At 44.8% G+C, this 22,700-nt stretch overlaps 1 protein-coding gene across 1 annotated transcript; it reads left to right on the top strand.

Annotated features, from left to right (window-relative positions):
* Window positions 1–715: 715 nt before the first annotated feature.
* Window positions 716–21,299, top strand: vwf (von Willebrand factor). Its single transcript, XM_084555112.1, has 52 exons — window positions 716–1,047; window positions 1,179–1,322; window positions 1,569–1,671; window positions 1,756–1,964; window positions 2,220–2,341; window positions 4,329–4,551; window positions 4,639–4,761; window positions 4,843–4,954; window positions 5,042–5,088; window positions 5,200–5,336; window positions 5,502–5,640; window positions 5,741–5,841; window positions 5,927–6,122; window positions 6,204–6,419; window positions 7,744–7,990; window positions 8,101–8,195; window positions 8,402–8,553; window positions 8,650–8,753; window positions 8,840–8,978; window positions 9,088–9,222; window positions 9,520–9,666; window positions 9,766–9,906; window positions 10,092–10,190; window positions 10,276–10,432; window positions 10,794–10,961; window positions 11,127–11,262; window positions 11,380–11,680; window positions 11,784–12,942; window positions 13,027–13,131; window positions 14,244–14,387; window positions 14,467–14,610; window positions 14,711–14,875; window positions 15,001–15,047; window positions 15,130–15,307; window positions 15,505–15,746; window positions 15,861–16,050; window positions 16,164–16,505; window positions 16,609–16,847; window positions 17,014–17,116; window positions 17,223–17,294; window positions 17,690–17,794; window positions 17,925–18,130; window positions 18,212–18,361; window positions 18,461–18,577; window positions 18,685–18,865; window positions 19,052–19,092; window positions 19,194–19,310; window positions 19,627–19,725; window positions 20,404–20,532; window positions 20,634–20,673; window positions 20,751–20,848; window positions 20,964–21,299. The coding sequence occupies exons 1-52, from the start codon at window positions 945–947 to the stop codon at window positions 21,147–21,149; spliced, it is 8,595 nt and encodes a 2,864-aa protein (XP_084411238.1). The 5' UTR covers window positions 716–944; the 3' UTR covers window positions 21,150–21,299.
* Window positions 21,300–22,700: the final 1,401 nt, after the last annotated feature.

Raw genomic sequence — 22,700 nt, 5'->3', positions numbered from 1 at the left:
ACCAAATTCCCTATAAAAAAGCGAAAATGTGAAGAGGGCTGCAAGGTTAAAGTCAACATGTTGATGTCCAGAGCCTTGAAGCTTCTCATGTATCACATATCTGGTGCTCTCACTTTGAATTCCTGATTCAACCTGACCTCAGGACTGAGTGGACATGTACAGACTGTGCTCAGCTAACATCCGCCAGCTTGTAAGTGCTGTGCCAACGTTTTAGGTGTTTATATTCTTAATAGGCTGCCTTTATCCACGGAAGAATGGTTGTTGTACTTGGGTCATTGTGGCATTGTTTGAATGTTTAAAAATGTGCGAAGAGGTCTTCATCTGCCTTTTATTTTGCACAAGTCTGCACCTGAGAGTATTTATCTGCACATGTTCCCAGTGTGTCTGTGCAGCACACCAAATCGTGTGTTTATGCATGTGGCACCACCAGAGTACTGTTATTGCGTGAGATATCTCTGGTAAGAGTGTTTTCCACAAACAATGTTTTGGTTGGCGCCGACACAGATTCGCATGTGTAGACCAATCACTCAGCCAGGCGATCAGTAGGCATATCCTGGTATTGTCCTGCTGAGTCCGTTTGATGGTGTCAGTCTGCAAGCACCAAGTCGAGGACAGAATAATATTCTGTTCACAACTTGGCATAACGTGGCAAGGGGAGTTGTCTTTAGGGAAACCCAACGAGAGCGGGGCGGGGGTTACATCCTTTGCTGTATATAATAGAGCTTCCAGTGTTTTTGAAGGTCTGAGTGTGAAGTAAAGTGTTTCGCCTTCTTCTCATTTTAGCCTTTATTTGAGCATCACATCATAATGCCCTGGATTTTATGATTTTATATTGCGTTTGCTTTTACTGGAGCCATGGAGGTAGGACTTACTGGAGTTTTGTACCAACTTAATGCTTTTTTTTGTTTAGTTTTTTTTTGGAGAATTTGTGTATAAATTAGAGGATGATATTAGTACAGGGGACACTTGAAAGCATATTTCTGTGTGTGTTTCAGGTGAGCATGAGGAGGTATCTGCGGCAAATCGGTGTCTTCCTACATCTGACAGGTGAGTGTCATATCAGACAATGTCCAGATCTGTATTTGTCTTTACACTCAAAAGTGATTCATCAATAAAATACCTCATATTTAAGATTCATAAGATTTCCCCTAATCCTGTTCTGCATTGTGTGCGTCCAGCCTGTGTGGCCGCAATGACAGGGAGATGCAGTCTGTTCGGACGACACCACGTTCACACATTCGATGGGGTTTTGTATGAGTTTCCCGGAGACTGCAGCTACCTTCTGGCTGGAGACTGCAATCATCGCTCCTTCAGTCTGCTGGGTGAGTCACAGTCAGACAGTTCAATAAAGAAGAAGAAAAAAAAAAACAAGCAGATTTCTATTCTAATAAGGGGCTTGATGCTTATCCTGTGTAGTGTAGTGCATAGGGACTGTGACACGTGTATGAAAATAACGTACATACTCAAAGCAGTCTATTGAAATAGTCCGCTCCCTTTTGATTATATTGATTACAGAAGTCAAACTTCTGTCTTTGTTGTTGCAGTTTAGTAAAATTTTGCATCTGCAGGTGACTTTCTCAATGGCAAAAGAACTGGCGTCACTCTATTTCTCGGGGACGCCTTTGAGTTGCACCTGTCTGTGGACGGACTTCTCTCCCAGGGAGAAAAAAGGTAAAATAATACAATATTTAAGTTCTCATGCAAAAGACGTAGAGGAAAATGTAGGACTGATTAATGCCTTCTTCTTATTTGCAGGATGTCTCTGCCCTACGCGTCTCACTCTGTCTTTGTGGGCTCAGAGCTGGGGTCTTACAAGCTCTGGAGTGAGGAGTTTGGCTTCACTGTTACCATCGATAACGCAGCCAACATTGCCTTGACGCTGACCAAACACCACGCCAACCGCACCTGTGGCCTCTGCGGCAACTTCAACACTGTATCAGCTGATGAATATACTGCTCAAGAAGGTATGCACTTATGGGAAAGTGGTCGTTATGTCGTAGCTGTGCGGTGGGATGTGCAGGTATTCAAGAGGCCAACCAGGGAGAGTTCATTATTATTGCTGGAATCAAGCAAAGGATTTGAGTCACCGGCACTCAGCAACAGGAAGAATAGCAACTCAGTGCAGGAAAAGATAACATGGTAAAAGAAAGCAAAAGACTTGGTCGTGGTAGGATGAGATTAAGGGGAAATCTGTCAACTATGTGTGTGTCTGTTTTCAGGATTCCTAACAGAGGACAGTTATGACTTTGCAAATTCGTGGGCAGTGAAGGGAGCCGATCAGTCTTGTCGTCGCATCTCAAATCCCTCCCAGTCCTGTAACAGCACGAAACAGACTTCATCGGTGAGAGGACAAATGACACACACGTACACATGTTTGGGCACCTAGGAGGATGTCATTTGGTGAGGATGTCGTTACATGTGGTATGTTAGACACTCGTAAAAATGTAGAAATGTAGAAACACAACACAAAGCGAAGATCTGAGCTATTGATGTTAAAGTGAATTTTACTGTACAGAAGCCAGGCTTCTCTTTCTTTCTGATATCTAATAATTTAACTTTGAGTCATATTTTGTGTGAAATATATAGTAATTTTTACTTTGGAATTTGCCTTGGAAACCCGAAAAGGTGTAATTTTGGTGGCGCTGATGTTCCTGGGATTAGGGCGGCAACCAGCATCCTTGGTTCATGTCCAGTCAGCTACCTCTGATACATTACTCATTTCTGGCGCCCCTTCTTTTTTACGATACTATCTAATAGAGATAGCGTCACAATATTAATATACACAAAGCTCTCAAAGTATTGACTCAGAAATTTAGAAACCCGTGCAAGCGCTTCAGTGATGAAGAGAACTCTGCGTCTTTAAAAATGAACAGCTGGTGCTGAGACAGATCTGACAGGTGTGGTTACGGTCTTGTAATGTGTCTAGTCTTTGTGGGTGGACTAATATGAAATAATCAGCTGGGGAACATTTTGTACCACATAAACACCTGCAGGTGTGAAAACAGTGCAAACTACATGTTCGTGTGAATCTATTGGATGTCATCAGCATCTCCTTCCCTAACTGGACCGGTCTCTGTCGACTGTATAGAAGGAAATACAGAATATTTTATCTTTGATTGTATTGTAACTGAGCTTTGTGCAATAACAAGATCTGACCTAATGACGGCGGAAATTTCCGTTCAAATGAAATAAAGTCAGAGCACTGAGCATGTATAGATGGGCTCACAGCACAGGGCAAAGACTTTGCTTTGTCTTATACTCAGACTTATCACAGCGTAGAGGAGAGCTGCTCATTCCTCGGTTATCCGCTAGCTCTGAACCTTGAAGTTTGAACAAAGCCCCACAAATATGTGAATGACTGTTGAAGAATCTTCAGGATAACGTGAGCAGACATCAGTGTCCTTTGATCAAGTCAGCATTTGCATCGCATGATTGAAGACCTAATATGTGTAAAACGGTTCCATTTAAATCCCCCATTTTATTTCATGCTCGCATGGTTCAATGTTTTACTACGCAAATCACTATTATCATTCAGTATGTGAGACTACCTTTAGAAAAAATAACTGGAATAAAATCATACTGCCACAGATAATCAGTGTCATGAGTATATTGGAAAAATCATTGTCAGATTGTCTTCAAAGGGGAACTACCGTTTTTTACAACCTGGACCTTATTTCTGGCACAAAATACGATCGTTTACTCACCCATATAACTTCGGTGTCATTTGGAGTCGTTCGGAAGATATTTAGATCCAGCCGTGTATATCCATATAGTGGGAGTGACTGGGGCACCAAAACGCAGCCTCTAAATAACGCATTATCTGCCACAAAACGTGTTAATTTCACCAATATTTTGTTATGATACGCTAGTGCTATTCCCTGTTGTAAAAAACGGGCTGTAAAAAAACAGTAATTCCCCTTGAAGTGAGGTTCTGCAGACGTTCTCTTTTTGCTCTTTATGACCTCCATATGTTTGGTTATGTTTGCTCACATGTCCATGTTATTGGTTTATAATTCTTACCATTTTTACTTACCAACTTACTTTTAACTTTTGCGACTTCTGGATTTTATGGTCTTGAATCAGCCAGAAATTCAGTTTCCATCATGTTCCATCGGGTTTTATTGTCACAGGAGCATTTTAACCCACCAAATCAATCTACCGTCTCATCAGCATTTACATATGCTGATGAGATATGGAAGTTTATTACAAGAAAGCACTTCTTTAAGCACATGACATTTTTTAGGTTAAGTTACAAAAATGAATATAAGTGTTACTTGTGTTGAAGTGTTTCCTCTTCCAAGCTTCATTTTGCCTGTGCGTTTGCGTAGATATTGTCCAGCTGCAGTGTGTTGGAGACCTCCAGCGTGTTCCTCCATTGTGCCCACCTGGTATCTCCTGAGGCGTTCCTGTTGCTGTGTCAGAAGGAGGCTTGCCACTGTGAAGAGAAGGAGGGCAGTGAAGACTGTTACTGTCCACTCATGTTGGAGTACGCTCGCACATGCCACGCTCATGGGATTCTTCTCCGTGGCTGGCAGGAGGAGAGCCGGTGCTGTAAGTCTGTCAACCTTTAAAAAAGTAAACAGCAGGTTGCTGTAACGTGACACCAACTTTCTAAATGTGTGTTTTTGGGGTATACAGACCCTAAGTGTCCAATTGGGATGCAGTACAGTGAGTGCACCAAGTCCTGCTCTACAACGTGCCATAGTCTCAACATCCAGGAGGTCTGCAAGGAACAGTGTGTGGACGGCTGTATATGCCCCGGTAACTCCTCACTCACAACATCTAACTGTTACCTGTGTCTTAGTATTTCTAGTAATAACATGGTGTGTTTGTTTGTTTCAGTTGGTAAAGTCTTGGACGGTAATCGCTGTGTGGAGGTATCTCAGTGTTCTTGCGCACACATGGGACGCCATTTCCCTCCAGGATCCACTATTTCTCAGGACTGCAACACCTGGTGAGAGGGCAATATCCACACACAAGCATGCACATACACATAAATAATACGCCTATATAAAGCATCCCAACTGCCTCTTTTCTTCAGTGTGTGTCGACACGGTTCCTGGGAATGTACGAATGAAGGCTGCCCTGGTGAGAGATACGCAGTAGTGCCTTGACAATGCCCTCATTTACACATTATACTGCTGAAGAAATTATTGGGTTGTTTATTTTTGACATTATATCGTTGGTGTCTGTGTGTAGGCGAGTGCTTGGTTGTCGGCCAGTCTCACTTCAAAACCTTTGATAACAAGTTCTTCACCTTTACTGGCCACTGTCAGTACCTGCTGGCAAAGGACTGCACATCTAACGACTTCTCTGTCATAATTGAGAACGTACAGGTAGCCGATGTTTTTGATTTTCATTGCAAAAAGAAAAACACAGATAAGGAAATGTGTTTTCTCTCTTAGACAAATTGCACGAGAAATTACCCAATTATTTTGCCTGTCACTCTCGTGCATCCAGCCGTGTGTAATTTATTGCATTTTGGCTGTGTCGTGTTTCAGTGCGCAGATGATCAGGATGCTGTGTGCACACGCTCAGTGACACTCAGTCTGCCCTCGCTGGAGGACATGACAGTGAAGCTGAAGCATGGAGGAGTTGTTTCTGTCAACAGCATGGACATCCAGACACCGATGCATCATGGTATGCCGCTAAAGCAGATTGAAACATATTATACTCGGAAGATGCTTCTGCACAAACACAGAAAACAACTACTCTGTTCTCTGTGTCTGCGTATTTACAGGCCGTCTGCATATCCAGAGATCTACTCAGGCTTCTGTACACGTGAGGTTCGGTGACGACCTGCGTCTGGACTGGGATGGGCGAGGCCGTGTGCTTCTAAAGGTTGAGCTCATTTAGTTTGCTAAATATGTTGTTGGTTGTGATATTTAATGTGAAAAGCTGAGCAAGCAACTCTACTGAACTCCAGCTCGGACCAAGGTGGGCTGGGCGGACCTGTGGTCTCTGCGGTAACTACAACGGCAACCAAGGCGATGACTTCTTGTCCGGTTCTGGACTGGTTGAGGCGGGTCCTCAGGCGTTCGGCCAGGCCTGGAGGATCAATGGAGATTGTGAATCCAATCACAAAGTTGAGACTGATCCATGTGCAATTAACCCCAAAAGAGGTATAAACACACACCCGGGCGTAGAGTACGTCACCCAGAAAATTACTAAACACTAACCTCTAATCTTCTGATGCTTTTCAGTGCGTTTTGCAGAAGAGGCGTGTGCTGTGATGATGTCAGCCATGTTCAGCCCGTGCCACTTTCTCGTGAACCCGGATCCGTTCCAGCGGTTTTGTCGTTTTGATGTGTGTGCGTGCGGGGACGGTGAGGTGTGCCTCTGCTCTGCTCTGTCTGCTTATGCAGCTGCCTGCGCTGCCAGAGGAGTGCTGCTCAACTGGAGGTCTCCTTCACTCTGTGGTAACACTCGCACCGAACTCATTTCCAGCTAATCATTCACGCGCCAGTAAACATACAAACATTTCATTACATTTTTAGACAGGACGGTAATTGTGGTATGTGCAAATGTTTCTGCACCCAGCTAAGCAAGTACTTAGTGCCCCCCCCCCCAAGTACTTAGCCTCTTATTGTAGTTGTTCAGTTGTTCACCCCTGCTTCTTACAGATCACTTCATTTCTGAGATAGTTGCAGGCTGTCTAGTAATTCTTCATTGTCACTGAGCATTTACCACAAAACTGAATATTCAGACCTTGCCGCTGCAAACAGCAAACACAGCAACCCTATAAGAATATCAAAATAAAATAACCAAGATCTAAAATCCTGGACCTAAAAACAATTCGACAAGACATTATTGCACCACCCTTACATTTTAAAGAGTTCAAGACATAGCAGCAATTAGTGAGGTTACGGCTCTGGGGTAAAAACAGTTAAGCCGCCGCTTTTTGATGATATTGAGGTCAAGCCCCCTCTAAAAGCTTCTATTTCTTGATGTATTTTAAGCCCGCTTGCATCCAGAATTTGCAAGTTATTTTCTGGAATCCATTCTTCCCCCTACATGTGCGATGTTTCCTGTGCCACTTGCTGCACCACAGCCTTAGGACAGCATACTGTACTGTATTTCCACCCCCATGCAGTTTGCAATGCAAATGTTCTTTAGCGATTGTAGCCAAAGAGCCCGGTCATTATCAGGACTCTCGTCCACAGTACGTGTTCCAAAACACGACAGCTCTGGCTTATCCAGATGTTACTTTGTAAAATTTAGACTCCGGTCTTTGTCATTATGCAAGAGGAGCGTTTCTTTTTGAGGACACCCCTGTTTAGACCCTAGCTGTGCATGAGAACAGTATGATCCACCACCCGTGTGTCAGCCAGACCTTCCTGGAGTCAGTGAGGTTTTTGTTTTCCTTCCAACTCAGCAGACCTATAATTTTATCTGAAAGGTTTCTTGGTCTTTCAGATCTGAGTTGTCATCGGCCGACAGAGTCCTAATTTAGGCCTAACGAGTTGATGAAGTAGAAATTGCTCAAACTAATTACTGGTTGATTCTAAAATCCTAAAAAGATAATAATGCATTAACAGTTGAAGACATGCTGCAAGGATTATTTACCTATTTCTTTATAAAAGTTTTGCTCAGAGGTGCAGGCATTTTTAAAGTACCCCTTAAACTGTCAGTTTAAGTATCTAATATAAAGTACGTGCTCAAAAAGGTGGAGTGTGGTATTTTTAACATGAGTGAAACAAAGCTTAACTTATCGCTTATCCCTTTTAAACATAATGTTATCAGAGATGCAGTGCACCAGCGGCCAGGTGTATGAGGCCTGTGGGAGTGCATGTGACCGGACATGCCGCGGCCTGTCTGGGGCTGAGGCCGGCTGCGACGGGGAGAGGGTGTGTGAGGAGGGCTGTTTCTGCCCCCCTGGGAAGTACCTGAGCGACTCCGGGGAATGCGTCACGGCTGACCTGTGCACCTGCCTGCACGATGGACAGCTCTACCAGCCTAATGACGTCTACGCAGATCACAACAGCATTTGGTCAGTCGCTTCAAATGCACGTGCAGAAATGGCCATAAAAAGAATTTTATAGCATTTGATTTTTTTTAATTCATTTTTATCCATCCTCTGATCTTTGCTTGTGTCTCTAGCTACTGTGAGAAGGGCGCCATGCATTGTAGCTCCGCCGAAATGAGCTCATTGCTGTCTGACCTCTTCTATGACGACGACTTGCCCCCATCCAGAGGTACAATTTCACTGTTTCAGAGCATCGTGACTTGTAAAATTCAGCGTGTACAGTGACCAACTGAGTGTCTTGTTTTATCAGACAAAAATTCTGCGTATTACTTTAGTAAAACCTGCTTTGTTATCCTTAAAGTCATGTATTTCAGGATATGTTCCCCAAAAAAGAATGCCTCTAAACTACGCCTTGTGTGTTTGTTGTGCATGCAGAGCGACGGTCAGCTCAGTGCCCTCCGCCACTTGTTCACGCCGAGTGTGGTGCAGGAGAAAAGGGTCTGGAGTGTGCCAGAACCTGCCAGAATCTGGAACTGCCATGTGTCAGCCTTGCCTGCATCCCCGGCTGCCTCTGTCCACCTGGCACTGTGGGTTGAGTGTGTTTGTGTTTGTGTGCGTTGCAGAGAAAGCGGCAAAGATTTAAAGTAGTAGAACATTCTGATTGATTAGAGGATTGATTTCAGGTACGTCACCGCCGAGACTGCATTAAACCGGAGCAGTGTCCCTGTTACCATAACAACAGGCCATATGCAGCAGGCCAGACCATCTCTGTGGATTGCAACACCTGGTAATGTAATGTAACGGCATGCGTATGTGTTTATGAAGGGGGAGCTATCTGCACTGCGTTTGCTTAATGGGCTATCTGTTTTGCAGTGTGTGTGAGAACAGGAAGTGGCACTGCACAGAAAAGGTGTGTGATGGTGTGTGTCGCACCGTGGGGGAGGGGCATTACATCACTTTTGATGGCCTCAAGTACTCCTTCCCTGGCCTCTGCCAGTATGTCCTGGTCCAGGTAAGAGACCCAAGAGGTGCTCCAGAGTGTGGTGTGCATGCATGAATTCGTTTTCCTCTCTTTATCTTTTCTTCCATGTTGAGTCTTTTTCTATTTTCACTATTATTAGGATATGTGTAATGGGGGAGAGGGTTCCTTCAGAGTGCTGGTGGAAAATGAGGCCTGTGGAATTGTGGGACATCGATGTGCAAAAGCTGTCAACATTTTCTACCAGGGCGGGTTAATCATACTGCAGGGCGGAGAGGTAACACAAACACACACGTATTGTATCATAGACTCAAGACACCAAAGGTATAATTGCAGTTTTCAAATGTTTAAATGTACTGTATGCTAAATATGTAAGTGCACAATCTGAATGGTGTCTGACACATGATATCGGTACGTACTGCAATTTTGCAAAGCAACAGACATCATCGCACATAATTAAAATGTACGTGTCTCTCTATCTGACACATTCATAACTTATATTCTGCTTTACACAGGCAATGTGAGAACTGACGTAGCCTAACCAGAACTGTAAAGTCATCCCTCTGTCTCGCAGGTGAAGATGAAGAAGCCGGTGCCGCAGGGCTCACAGGTGGAGATTATCCGATCTGGTCAGTTTTACACTCTGCTGCTCGGGAAACACATTTCCCTCAGCTGGGACAAGGGAACTCGACTCTTGGTTCACATCTCACCTGCATACAGGGTACTGACGCATTAGGACACTGCTATGACACTTATTTTGCTCCTACGGTTTTGTGTTAAACATGTCCGCCGGTGTTGCTTACTATTTTGTTGTGTCTAGGGCCGAGTGTGCGGCCTGTGTGGGAACTTTGATGGGAACGTCAACAACGATTTGATGAGCAGTAACAACCAGCTGGAGGTGGACTCTTCACACTTTGGGAACTCCTGGAAGGTCATTCCCAGCTGTGCTGATGTAAAACAGGTAAAGTCTAGTCTTAATGAACCTTAAAATGTAATCTGAAAAATCGTTTTGTAGTTGATCTGAAACCTTCACTTCTATTGTCTCTTACAGTATGTTACAACATTTCAATATGGCTCTAGTAGTGGCAAAGATATTCTGCAGTACATTAACAAAGAGATCATTTGTGTTTCTTCTTGAATATATAGAGAGCTGCTCCCTGCAGCGACAACATTGTCAGGTTGGTAACAGTGGAGCAGTCGTGCCGTGTGATCACCGGTCCCCTCTTCAGAGAATGCAACGTCGAGGTGAGTGTGATTACAGGCACGCTTGCACGTCTCATGACACTCCACGTACTCACTTCTCCCCGCGCCTTCCCCTGTGCGTCTTTAGGTGGATGCGGAACCGTATGTAGAGATGTGCGTGGAGGCAGCGTGCTCGTGCCCGTCAGTGGGCGACTGTGGGTGTTTCTGTGATGTCATTGCGGCCTATGCGCAGGCTTGCTCGGAGAGGGGTGTGTCAGTCAGCTGGCGGTCCAACGATCTTTGCCGTGAGTGTGAAAAATTCCTCTGACTGTGACAAAAATGTGTTTGCAGTGTGCGGTGTCTTGGAAGCTGTCAAAATAAAGTGGCGAGTTAAAAGAGATGCTAGCAGATAAGGGGTGCCATATGAAATGTCAGACTTTTTTGTCAAGCACAAACACAGCAGTATTATCTCTCATGCAGTTGTGCTTCTTTCACCTCCACTATTTTGCCATATCACTTTTCAGTTATGGTATGTTTTGCCCGTATGATAGTGTTTGTGTTATCAGCTACATGTGTAATGTAGTGGAAACTTCATTGATTGTTCAATTGCAGACTAAAAGTTTGTCCCAGTGTCAATAAGATTACTTTAATTCTTTGTTTCCTTAGCCATGAGCTGCGAGGAGCTGAACCCTAAGATCCCAGGTCTGGGGGAGGAGTTATGCCAGTGGAGGTATAACACTTGTGGCCCTGCCTGTCCAATCACATGCCAGCACCCTGATCCGCTCCACTGTTCGCTCTCCTGCGTGGAAGGCTGCCATGCCTACTGCCCGCCAGGTGCCAAAAAATACAGACCAGACTTACAACAGTAACCAGTGCCAAATCTGTTTCCCCATGCAGTATCTGCTTTAAATACAGCAGAGATGTAATTGGGTAGATTATTCTACAAACGTTCAAAAATTTGCCGTCAGTTTAACTTTAGCCTTTTCTTTATCTTTTCAGGCCAAATACTGGACGAGGTGGCCATGCGATGTGTAGATCCTTCGCAATGTCAGGTGTGTATCCATGAGGGTCAGAGAATCTCCCATGGCAACAAGGTCATCCTGAACCACGATGACCCTGCGCACTGCAAGATATGGTAAGACTGCATCAAAACATTCACCGCCAAGTGTGGATATTTTAGATTAATTCATGAATGCTTAGTAATTAAATTTTAACATGCTTTGCTTTCTCTTTTTTTTTTTTTTTTAAAAAGTCATTGTTACAACAACTCCCTGAGCTGTGAAGTTTGCACTTCCTTCACCACGCCCACACCAACAACTTCCTATGCTGCCTTCACCACCATGCCCTTCTCCACCTTGATGCCTGAGGGCACATGTGACCGTGCCATGGATTTGGCTTTCTTGCTGGATGGTTCAGACACCCTGAGTGAAGAAGAATTTCAAGCAACCAAAGAGTTCATACTGGGAGTGGTTGAGCGTTTCCGAATGGGCTCGGCTCACACTCGAGCCACGGTGCTGCTTTACCACTCAGGAGTCAAAACATATGATCTGCAGGTACACGATGCAACATTCAGCTCAGAAATATATGAGCTTATGACTCCAGGTCTTCACCTCATTGCTTGATGTACTTGTTTCTCTCTCTCATTTATGCCTTTAGGTTCAGAAGTGGATTTTTAAGAAGACTGTCCGTGAACTTCACTACACAGGGGGAGATGCAGCTTTCTTGGATGAGGCTGTCAAATATCTGGCGATCAACATCTATGACAAGAATAAGCGTGAGAATGCCGGCCGCGTTGCCATCATCTTGACTGCCAGTGCCAACCCTCGGTCGGTCCGCTCCATTGTCAAGATGCTTCGCAAGAAAGCCATCACCACGCTGACGGTGGCTCTGGGTCCTGATGTTGACATGGGGCAAATTAATGACATCACCAAGGCCAACCCAGACAACAGAGCCTATGTGCTGAGCAGCACAGGTGAGCTGCCTGATCGTCTGTTGGAGCTAACAGATTACCTCTGCACCTTGGGAATGGAGCCTGAGGTGGCGAAACCTTCGACACCAAAGACCACACCGAGTAAATCTGCCACAACCACCACCTCCCCATCTTCTCATCTCCAGCCAGGCCCCACACAACATCTCCCCAAAACACCTGCATCAACTTCAGCCTCTGGCCTGTCTCCCACCACGCCATCACCACCCTCCCCCTCCCAAGCCAAAGATGTGACGTTCATCCTGGAAGGCTCTGATTCCGTCGGCGAGGCAAACTTTAACAAGACGCTTGTCTTCCTGGAGGAAGTTGTCTCACAGCTGACAGAGGAGGAAGAGCTCATTCGCATCACTGTGATTCAGTACTCTGTAACGGTCACTGTGGAGATCAGTAGGTGGGAGCTGAGACAGCAGAGAACCCAACTGCTGCAACGACTCAGAGAGATTCGCTGGAGAGGTGGAAGTGCAACAAACACACACACCGCTCTCACTACGACTATTCAAGAAATGGCAACGGTCCAGCCTTCACAGGGTCCCACCCCTCCTCAGCTGGTCTTCCTTGTGACGGAGAACCCGCCTACTGACACAGTGATGCGTCCACCAACTACAAGCACCCAAACACATGTGTATCCCATTGGCGTTGGACCAAAGGTACATGACACTGACCTGCTACCATTCAGCTCCCCTCAACGCCCACTGATGGTGGAAGACTACAACCGTCTGTCCGCCCTGGTCCACCGCGTAGTCAATATCACACGTACCACGGTCAGGCCTCGCTCACCTACACTGCCACCCCTTGTCCTCCCAACACACTCCAGTCTGCCACCCTCAGGTACAACAACCAACCCTTTCATATTCATTAACAGTCACAGTGAGTCCTTAGCATGTACTGACTTTTAAACCTATCTTTAAACAGTGCCATGTGAGAAGCCTGTGGATGTGCTGTTCTTGTTGAAGGCTGGAAAGCAGTTTGCGGACATGAAGACGTTTGTCAAAGATTTCATTAGCAAGTCTGACATAGGTAGGTGTGACCCAAATCCAGAATGCACTTTCTTTAAATAATATGCACAGCTTTTGACCGATTTTCAACATTCTTCAGTTAGTCTGCCCTCACATCACATGTTGTTTAGGGGACAGAAAATGTGATGGTTTCATAAAATCTTTGCCTTTAAGGTCAACATGTTTCTAGTATTACAGTACACTTAACATGTAAGAACAATGTCTCAGTGTTGAACAGCAATTTGGAAAATTACTAAGAGCTGTGCGCTCACCCAGTGTCTACTAGTTATTTATAGTCCCAACCATAATTATTTGGACAGCTACACATTCTTGGGTCTTTAGGCTCTGTGCCTTAGCATGTTTGTGAGCAGATTTGCATCGGCAGTGAAAGTAATGTGCGTGAGATACATGTCAAATTGCAAGGGTTGTTTTTTTTTTGTTTTTGTTTTTTTTTTGTTTTTGTTTTTTTTAAATGGCCTCATACGCAAAAGAGCTTGCATGTGGTCACAGTTACCATTTAGACTGAGGCGGAGCCTTAGGGCAGTCTGAGGAGTAAAGTGACTGTGGTACATTTAAAAAAAAATATATGCTGCAGTTAGACTTAGGAGAAACTCTCCAGGGAACATGGAGAACCTCTGATGTCTGTGGGTCAAAGGCTTCAGTCAGTCATTTACAAAATATTAACTACAAACAAAGATTTATTTTTGACTTTATATGTTTCTGTCTTTTCTGACTTTGAACTCCGAGAACTATGTGTTAGTAGGGCTATATCTCCCATAAAGATACTGTATAGAGTAGACCATTTAGTTATTATGGAAAAAACCATTGATAAATGTCCAAATAATGCAAATTACTGAGACTTTAGGCCTGAAGAACCAATAACTGTTACATATTTATGTCCTGGACTGTATACAGACTGTGAGAGACCAGTGAGGGATAAAAGAGGGTGGGGCCTTCTCAGTACGGTCTAACTTGTGTGTTTCAAACGTGTGTACTTGGGATTTTTTTGGCCATAGTCTTTTTTTGTAACGCTCTATGCATGAAGCTGTATACGCTGCCAATACTTATGAAAGCAAGTGTATGTCTGTTTTCCCTCATCTCTACAGCGTCTTATTTCTGTGTTTATACATGCAGGGCTGAATAGCACTCAAGTGAGTGTGGTTCAGTACGGAGAAAAAAACACAGCAGAATTCACATGGAAAGATGGGCAGACCAAATCAGCCCTCCTGAAGCAGTTGGAGAGCATTCCGAGCAGGACCCCTGCGGCCCCAGCTCTAGGTATTAGACACATAAACTAACGATCAGACGCGTTAAAGCAGATGCACGGTCACACATCCTCACTACTCTCTGGCTTCAGGGTCCGCGCTGAGATTTGCTGTGCAGACGTCCGTCTCACCGGGCAGCGGCGGGAGGTTTGGTGTAGCCAAGGCTGTGGTGATGCTCGTGACCGACAAATCGACAGATGACATCGAAGAAGCATCGAATGAGGCCCTGGCAGCGGGTAACTAAGCCACCAATAAGTTAAAAAATCAATTTCCGTCCTTGATCTTTCTCTATCCCTGATGTGGAGTAGTTTCACTGATAAGAGTATCCTCCTTCAGGTGTGTCAGTGTTTCCTATCGGGGTTGGACCGGGCTATGACAGGGGCGAGCTCGGCGTTCTCGGCCGTCATGGCAAGCAAGACAATAGTCTGCACCTGAACAGCATGGATCAGTTACGGATGTTGCTGGCTCTGGACAACAGTTACAAAGAGAAAATCTGCAGAGGTGGGCATATACACACACAAACACACAGAGTTAACTTTTCTAGGCAAAAATAATTCTGCTCCTCTTTATACTTCATGATGATAAATTAAGGCGGTAATGGAAATGTTACATGCTTCGTTTTCCAGCTGGTCCGCCGGGTGTGTGTGTCGATGATAATGGTAATGAGAGAAAGGTGAGCAAAACCCGCGACAGCAACCTTTTACAAGCAGTTAAAAGAAGTACGTGTGCTGAATCACTTTGTCCGCGTGCTTTAGCCTGGTGAGTCATGGCTGCTGGAGGACGGCTGCCACTCTCTGCTGTGCCACCCCAGCGGGGCAGTGACGGTTCAGAATCACAAAGTCAGCTGTGACAGACTGGAGCCGCCAGCCTGCAGGAACAACATGTCACCTGTCAAAGTCCAGGAGACCTGTGGCTGCCACTGGGAGTGCCCTTGTACGTACATCAAGAGGATCAGACAGCTTCTGCAGTTTCTAGTGTTAGATTGAATCCGTCTATATAAAGTGCACATTCACTAACAATGAATGCTGGCAGCTAGCATGCCAGTCTATTTATACCGCCTGTTAATGGGTCACATGTTTTTTGGCTTCTGTACAAACACTCTCTTCCCCCTGCCTGGTGTGTGTTGACAGGCATGTGCATGGGCAGCTCCACAAATCATGTGGTGAGGTTTGACGGCTTGGCGCTCAGGCTGGATGGGGAGGGGTTGTGCTCCTACACACTTCTCACTGTCAGCAAAGGCGTCAGTGAAGGGTCAGAGGTCAAACTCCACAGTGGACCGTGTCAAGGTTCGGCGAATTACAACCAAGTCTGCATGAAAGCCATGGAGGTGATTCATGGATCTCATAAGTTGCTGCTGAAGGATGACATGACGGTAAGCTGTGTGTTGCTGGGTACGATGCCTGCACTGACGCTGAAATTGAATATTAAATGTCAGCTTTTAGAGGCTTGTTCATCCCCTGTGTGCGTATGTGTGGTTTTTGAGCAGGCACTGATGGATCGGGAAGAGCTTGCACTGCCTTGGCGGTACGCTGGCCTGGAGCTGGTGCGTTATGGAGGAGTGATGCTGCAGCTGAAATCAGATCAGGGCTACGTGCTGACTTTCACTCCACAAAGCAATGAGTTTACCATCACATTGCTCAGCTCCACCACCACCGGTCAAACTGCCGGACTTTGCGGTAACATAAATCTAGACCTCTAAAATAAGTCGCCGTGCAAAAAGTGTTGCTCGTCTTTGCCTTTTCGTATTTACCTCCTCATCTGACTTCTATTCTCTGTGTCTTTCTTTCAGGTGCCTGTGGCGAGGACGAGGTTAATGTCCTCTCTCTACGTGACGGCAGCTCGACCACCGACCAGCCGGCCTTCATCTCAGACTGGACTGTGGCCGCGGATGGTGGTGTGTGTCTACCAAAACCGAAGGCGGTGTGTGTGTCTGGAGCATCGATGGGATGTCAGGCCCTACGCTCCGAAGTGTTTGAACCATGCCACGCGTACATTCCCGTCCAGGTTTTCCTCAACAAATGTGAGGAGCAGACATGTGAGGAGTCAGATGTGTGCGAGCTAATTTCAGCCTACGCACGCCTCTGTAGACAAAGAGGTGTGTGCGTGGACTGGAGGAGCCCCCACCTTTGCCGTAAGTCAGTTTCTGTTGTGCATATTCGTATACCTTTCAATCAAGCAGACGCTTTTTGACACCTGAGCTGAGATCTAAACTTATCCCCGTTTCTGCGTTGTAGCATTACAGTGCCCGAGTTCAATGGAGTATGATGCATGTCGGACAGGGTGTGTAGAGGACTGTGGGAGCATACAGGAGTTGCCAGGCGACTGGTCGGTTGCTAGGGGTAACGAGTCATCCTGTATGGACACACCTACTGAAGGCTGTTTCTGTACTGGAGGGACGGTTTTGCATCATGGGCAGTGTGTATCACCAGAAGCGTGCGGGCAGTGCGTTGACCCTCATGGACACAAATATAGGGTGAGACACAAATAAAAAGAAATGTTTTAAGTCTTAATTAACGAAACACTTGCTTTTAGAATAATATTGGGGCAACTACAAACAATAAAGTGTGCTTTGACTGCCCTCTAGTGTTTGTTGTTTAATATAACATAAAAGGGAATATGCTTTCCATTTGCTTGTACAGTACATGCAGAGTTGGGTACCGGATGAGAACCCTTGTACCATTTGCATGTGTTTGGATCAACAACGCATCAACTGCACTGCCCGGCCCTGCAATGATGTCAAAGGTCAGGACGCTTTCTTTTGCTGTTTGCAACTATTTTATTTTATTTTTTTAGGTTTTGTGCATCCAGAAAAATATTGCCACCTCTATAATTCAAATTGTGTTTGTAGCTCCAGTATGTGGACCCTGTGAGATCCTGAGGGAGAAAAGGGAATCCAAGTGCTGCCCCGAGTATGAATGTGGTATGTAAAAGAAAATATTTGTTGAGGAAAACCTTAATAGAAATTAGCTGCACCGGTTTCTGGTTGTTAACACAACAAGCAAGTTCCAGTATGAGTTCCTATTTAAACCTAAACTTCCCACCAGTCCCCTAGAACTGAAGAAGCTACTCGGATGAGTGGTGAAAGGTCTTCTCAAAAAACTCTACAAGTCCAGTTGCCTTTTTTGGATACTCCCAGTTTGAACTCCAGTAACTAAACATTATACATAATACGTATTTTTATAAATGAAAACCAATAATCTAATTAACACTAATTTGTTCCTCAGCAGCTGCTCACTCTATACCCCACTGTAAAGTTTTACCAGGTGCATATGTCGCCCACCTGCAACACACAGACTCACGCTTTGGCTTTTTCAGTGTGTGATCTGGTGAGGTGTGACCTGCCCGAAGTGCCCCGCTGCGAGGACGGCCAAGCGGCGGTCCTGAAAAACCCCGGGGAGTGTCAGCCCATACACGAGTGCGGTAAGCTGTTGTCACATTCCCTGTGATGTTCGAGCTCGGGTGTGCTCTGGAGCGCAGCGCAGGCATGAAACGGAGAACGTGTACGTGTGATCTCGTTGACTTAACTCGCTTCGTCTCTACCCCGACTCAGTATGCAAAAAGAACGAGTGCCCCCTTGAAGCTCCCCCCGTGTGCCCGCCGCATCGCCAGCTGTCAGTCAAAAAGACAAAGTGCTGTGATGTGTTTGAATGTGCATGCAGCTGCCAAAACTCCACCCACACCTGCCCCACTGGGTTCATCACATCCTCCTCTACCAACGACTGTGGCTGCACAGAAATCAGCTGCCTGCCAGACAAGGTGAGCGTGCGTTCGGATGCAATTCTGAATGCCGCACTTGCATGTTTGTGCTGTTGCATTATTATCCTGGTGTGTCTCCAGGTGTGTGTGGTTGGTGGCATGGTTCACCCAGTGGGGAGTGAGTGGGAGGAAGGGTGCAAGAAGTGCAGCTGCACACAGCAACTGGATAAAGACACATCGCTCCACATTGCTCAGTGTACACTGATCGTTTGTGATCAGACCTGCCCTCTGGTAAGATTCACACACACACACACACACACACACAAACGTGCACATTTCCATAACAGTAATATAATAATTAATGACTTACATTTTCAATATATATTTCAGGGTTCAACATACACTCTGTTAAAAGGAGAATGCTGTGGGAAGTGTATACCAACCAGCTGTGTGGAGAAAGAGGGAGAGATGCGAGGCGACACACTCATTGGAGCAAGCCTCAGACTCGTACGTGTAGAAAGAAATCAGACTTTCCTGAAAGTATATATGCATATTATTGACGTTATCTTCTCTCTTCTCGCTTATTTGTTTCTCCTTGCTGTGTCTGTTTTTAGGTGGGGGAGGTATGGCAGGCTCCACATGATAAATGTGTCTTACATCAGTGTGTGAAAGCGGGAGATGGGGTGTTCATTTCTGCGACCAATGTCAGCTGCTCTGTTATGGACACTCCATCCTGCCCGTTGGGAACAGAGTTACGCTGCAGCACCCAGGACTGTTGCCCGAGCTGCCGTTGTGGTAAATACACACTGACATAATATATAAGCAGGAAACATTTAGGACAAGAGGTTGAGTGAGATGCATGTGATGTGTAACAAGTTGCAGTTGCAGTATCTGTCCAGCAGGTGACTCTCTCACATTGCAAGTTATCTCACGAAAACTGGATTTTAACTAATAAAATAATTTGTGCTTTTCTGTCTGCAGCCCCTATGGACGTCTGTATTCTCAATCACACTCTGATAGCGGTAAGTCAGTCAGAAAAGTAATACTTGCTTTCTTACGAGAAATACATTTGGATAATTCTGCCTGCGTTCCTTCTAAATATAGTGTGTGTGTGTTTGTACAGGCAGGGGAGGGGGTGATGGTGGATGTGTGCACACACTGTGAGTGTATGGTGGAGGACGGCCCTGTGAGGAGATACAAACTGTCCTGCAGGAAAACCAGCTGTCCCACTTGCCCCATGGTGACTATCATCACACCATAGTTTTCCATCATCTCCATTATCATTCAGCATATCCATCATAACTAATTAATAATTCATCATGATAATGAATACATTCAAAAAGACATCATTCCTGTCATACATTCCCTAATCCTCTAACCACATTCCCTCTCTGCTCATCATTAAACTGTGGCCACATCGTCTTTCCATGACTCACTCTGTTCTCAGAGGTAAATAACGAATTATGTACTTCCACAAAATGGTCCGGGCAAAATATACTTTTGTCTGCACGGTGATGTCTTCCTCAGTGAGCTGACTATGACCACACTGCTTTCAGGGGTACACTCTGGAGAAGGAAGAGGGTAGTTGCTGTGGTCACTGCGTTCCCAGTGCCTGCTTCATGAAAAGACCTGATGGAAACGTCATTAGTCTGCAAGTAGGTGCTCTGCAGAAAAGATGAGGCCTTGTTCATGAACCCCGTCACACACACAGAATACAGACACACTGTTGTTAAGTTTATTATGACAAGATTAGTGATGAAGATATTAAAGGGGTTGATCTGATGTTGTGTTACCGTACTGAACTGTAACAACAATAACTATACGACAATACTATACTATACTGTACTGTACTATACTACAATATACTATACTATACGACAATACTATACTATACTATATGACGATACTATACTATACTGTACAGTACTGTATTATACTATACTGTACTATACCATACGACGATACTATACTATACTGTATTGTACTATACTATACTGTACTATTTTATATTATACTATACTACTTTGTACTATGCTATACTATACTGTACTATAGTATACTGTACTGTACTATTTTATACTATACTATACTACTTTGTACTATACTATTCTGTACTGTACTACACTATACTGTACCATACAATGATACTATACTATACTATTTTGTACTATACAATTCTATACCTGTACTATACTATACTATACTATACTATGCTATACTATATTAGTATTCTATACTTACCTACACTAGTGTGTACTGTGAAATATATATTATATCATACTATGCTATGCTATAAGTGTGTGTGTGTGTGTGTGTGTCATTTTCCCTTACAGGTCAACACAACCAGCGAGGACGGCTGCAACTTCTATACCTGCGGCGTAAACAGTAAAGGAGATCTTGTCCTGCAGACCAAAGTGACAACCTGTCCTCCTTTTAATCGCCAAGCCTGCCTGGACCTGGGGGTACGACTTCCAACTACCTCTCAGCATCTCCAACTCCTTCACTCCTCTGTCTGCCACTTATTTGTATGAATACTTTTTCTCCCGGTGTATTTGTTTTGCAGGGGAAAGTCAGCCGTATAGGCGCAACCTGCTGTGAGATGTGTAAGTAAAGCTGTGCGAGACCGCCGCGCTATCTTTGAAAATCACTTTGGTTTTAATGAGGGTGTGCTTGTGTGAAGGTACGGAGCCAGAGTGTCGGAGGACAGTGGGAACGCTCGACTACATCAAAGTGGATGACTGCCAGTCAGGGCAACAGATAGAACTACACTACTGTGAGGTACAGTAAGACACACAAAAATAATTAATGTGTTCTCCCCCTTCAGTGCAGTCATAACATTAACCCTTCCTCTCTCTGTCTCTCACTGTGATCTCTCTGTCTGTCTTTCTCTCAGGGCAAATGTCGCAGTAAGTCCATGTACTCCCTGCAGAGGGCTGCGGTGGAGCAGGAGTGTGTGTGCTGTGCTGCTGTGGAGACGGAGCCTCTCAGTGTTCCTGTCCTGTGTGCCAACGGCACTCATAGCCACCACACTGTCCTGTCTGTCACCGCGTGCGACTGTCTTGCCAAACACTGCACTTAGAAAGAGAGAAAGAGAGAGAGAGAGAGAGAGAGAGAGAGAGAGAGAGAGAGAGAGAGCAAGAGAGAGAGAGTTTATAAATACTGAGGCTTTTTTTGTATCCAAGCAAAATGTACCCACTCAGAAAATAACTAAACAAATAATAAAACAGTTTCTTGCCAGTTTCTGAAAGCATCACCTTTTTGTGTTTTATTGTAATCCGAATATCTGAATATTGTGTTCCATCAGCTATATTTATGAAGTAGACAAAAATACCTAAATAACCATTATAGCTGAGTATTTTTACTTCAACTACCTAACTCCATTACCTTTAGTCGTTATTTCACAGATAATAACTGTACATACAGAAACAGAAAGATCCTATTAGTTGTGTAATTGATGAAAACAACCAATGATATACATAACGCTTGTGTAAATGACCCCATATTGACGGATCACCACACATCAGTGCATTCAACGGTCTAATATGGTGTAATCCTAATAACAACAAACTTCTCATGGAAGAAAATATTGTGGATTTATGAGTCTTTAATGGGTGTTTTGTTAAAAATGCACTTACTGTGATATTTCAGTGCACTTGCACTAACCACATGCACAAATGGAAAGTAGACTCTAGATAGTTTACACGTCCAGTATCAGCAGTGAATGTTTTGGGTGCTTCTTAACAACAATTATAGGAAGAAATAATGTATATAGGCGTGTAAGTCAGTGAAGATATGATCATATAGTATAATATTTGTCATGTGAGGTTTTATTATTTTTTATTTTCGCGTTCCATCGAAGGAGCAGTTTCAGCTCCGGTCACCTGTAAGCTCTTTCCTCCCTCTTGGCTTACACGCACCCACGGTGCGCCTGCATCTGTGACACGCTTCACACCTTCCTTCCTTCCCGTATGGAACGGTCAGGGAATTAGCCGCCCTGGGCGCGCGCAATAAGCCAGGGGTTTCGGGAACGCGCGCGGATTGTCCACCATCTCAGCCCCTCAGGGTGTGCAAATCGCGCGTCTTATCATTCATCTCCATTGCGAAGAACTGATCCTCCGAGAGCACCGGTGAGTCCACTTTTCACTTTGCTTTGATCCGAAGTGTGATTAAAAAAAAATAAAAAAGCTGCGCCCTTGACCTTCATCACTTTTACTGTCTTGTTTATAATCCCCGGCGTCTCTTTGAGGTCGCGCCTCTGCGGTCTAATTTACGGTCACTCATTTATTCGATGTTTATATTTCTACCCTGTACAGTAGCACGTAAAACAAAGCTTGACTTGAACCACTGCTTTTATTGTTTAAACCTCTAACCCTGCGGCCGCTGTGTCGGTGCTGAGCCAGTTTTTTCCTTCCATGGCCATCTGCGTGCGCACAACTGTTGCGCTCGTGAGCATTTAATTAAACACATATTTGTCGAAAGAGCCGCTCGTGACAACTGGCCCGGGGATTAATTAGTCGAAATGGAAATGAATTAATCTGACGTACTCTGCAGTGACAGTGTTCTCCTGAATATGCTTTATATATAAAATAATAATAATAATGCTAGCAAAAGTGAAAGTTTGCTACAATTT

Source organism: Chelon labrosus (assembly GCF_963514085.1).
Source record: "Chelon labrosus genome assembly, chromosome: 11".
Classification (NCBI taxonomy): Eukaryota; Metazoa; Chordata; class Actinopteri; order Mugiliformes; family Mugilidae; genus Chelon; species Chelon labrosus.
This window is presented reverse-complemented; position numbering and strand designations above follow the sequence as displayed.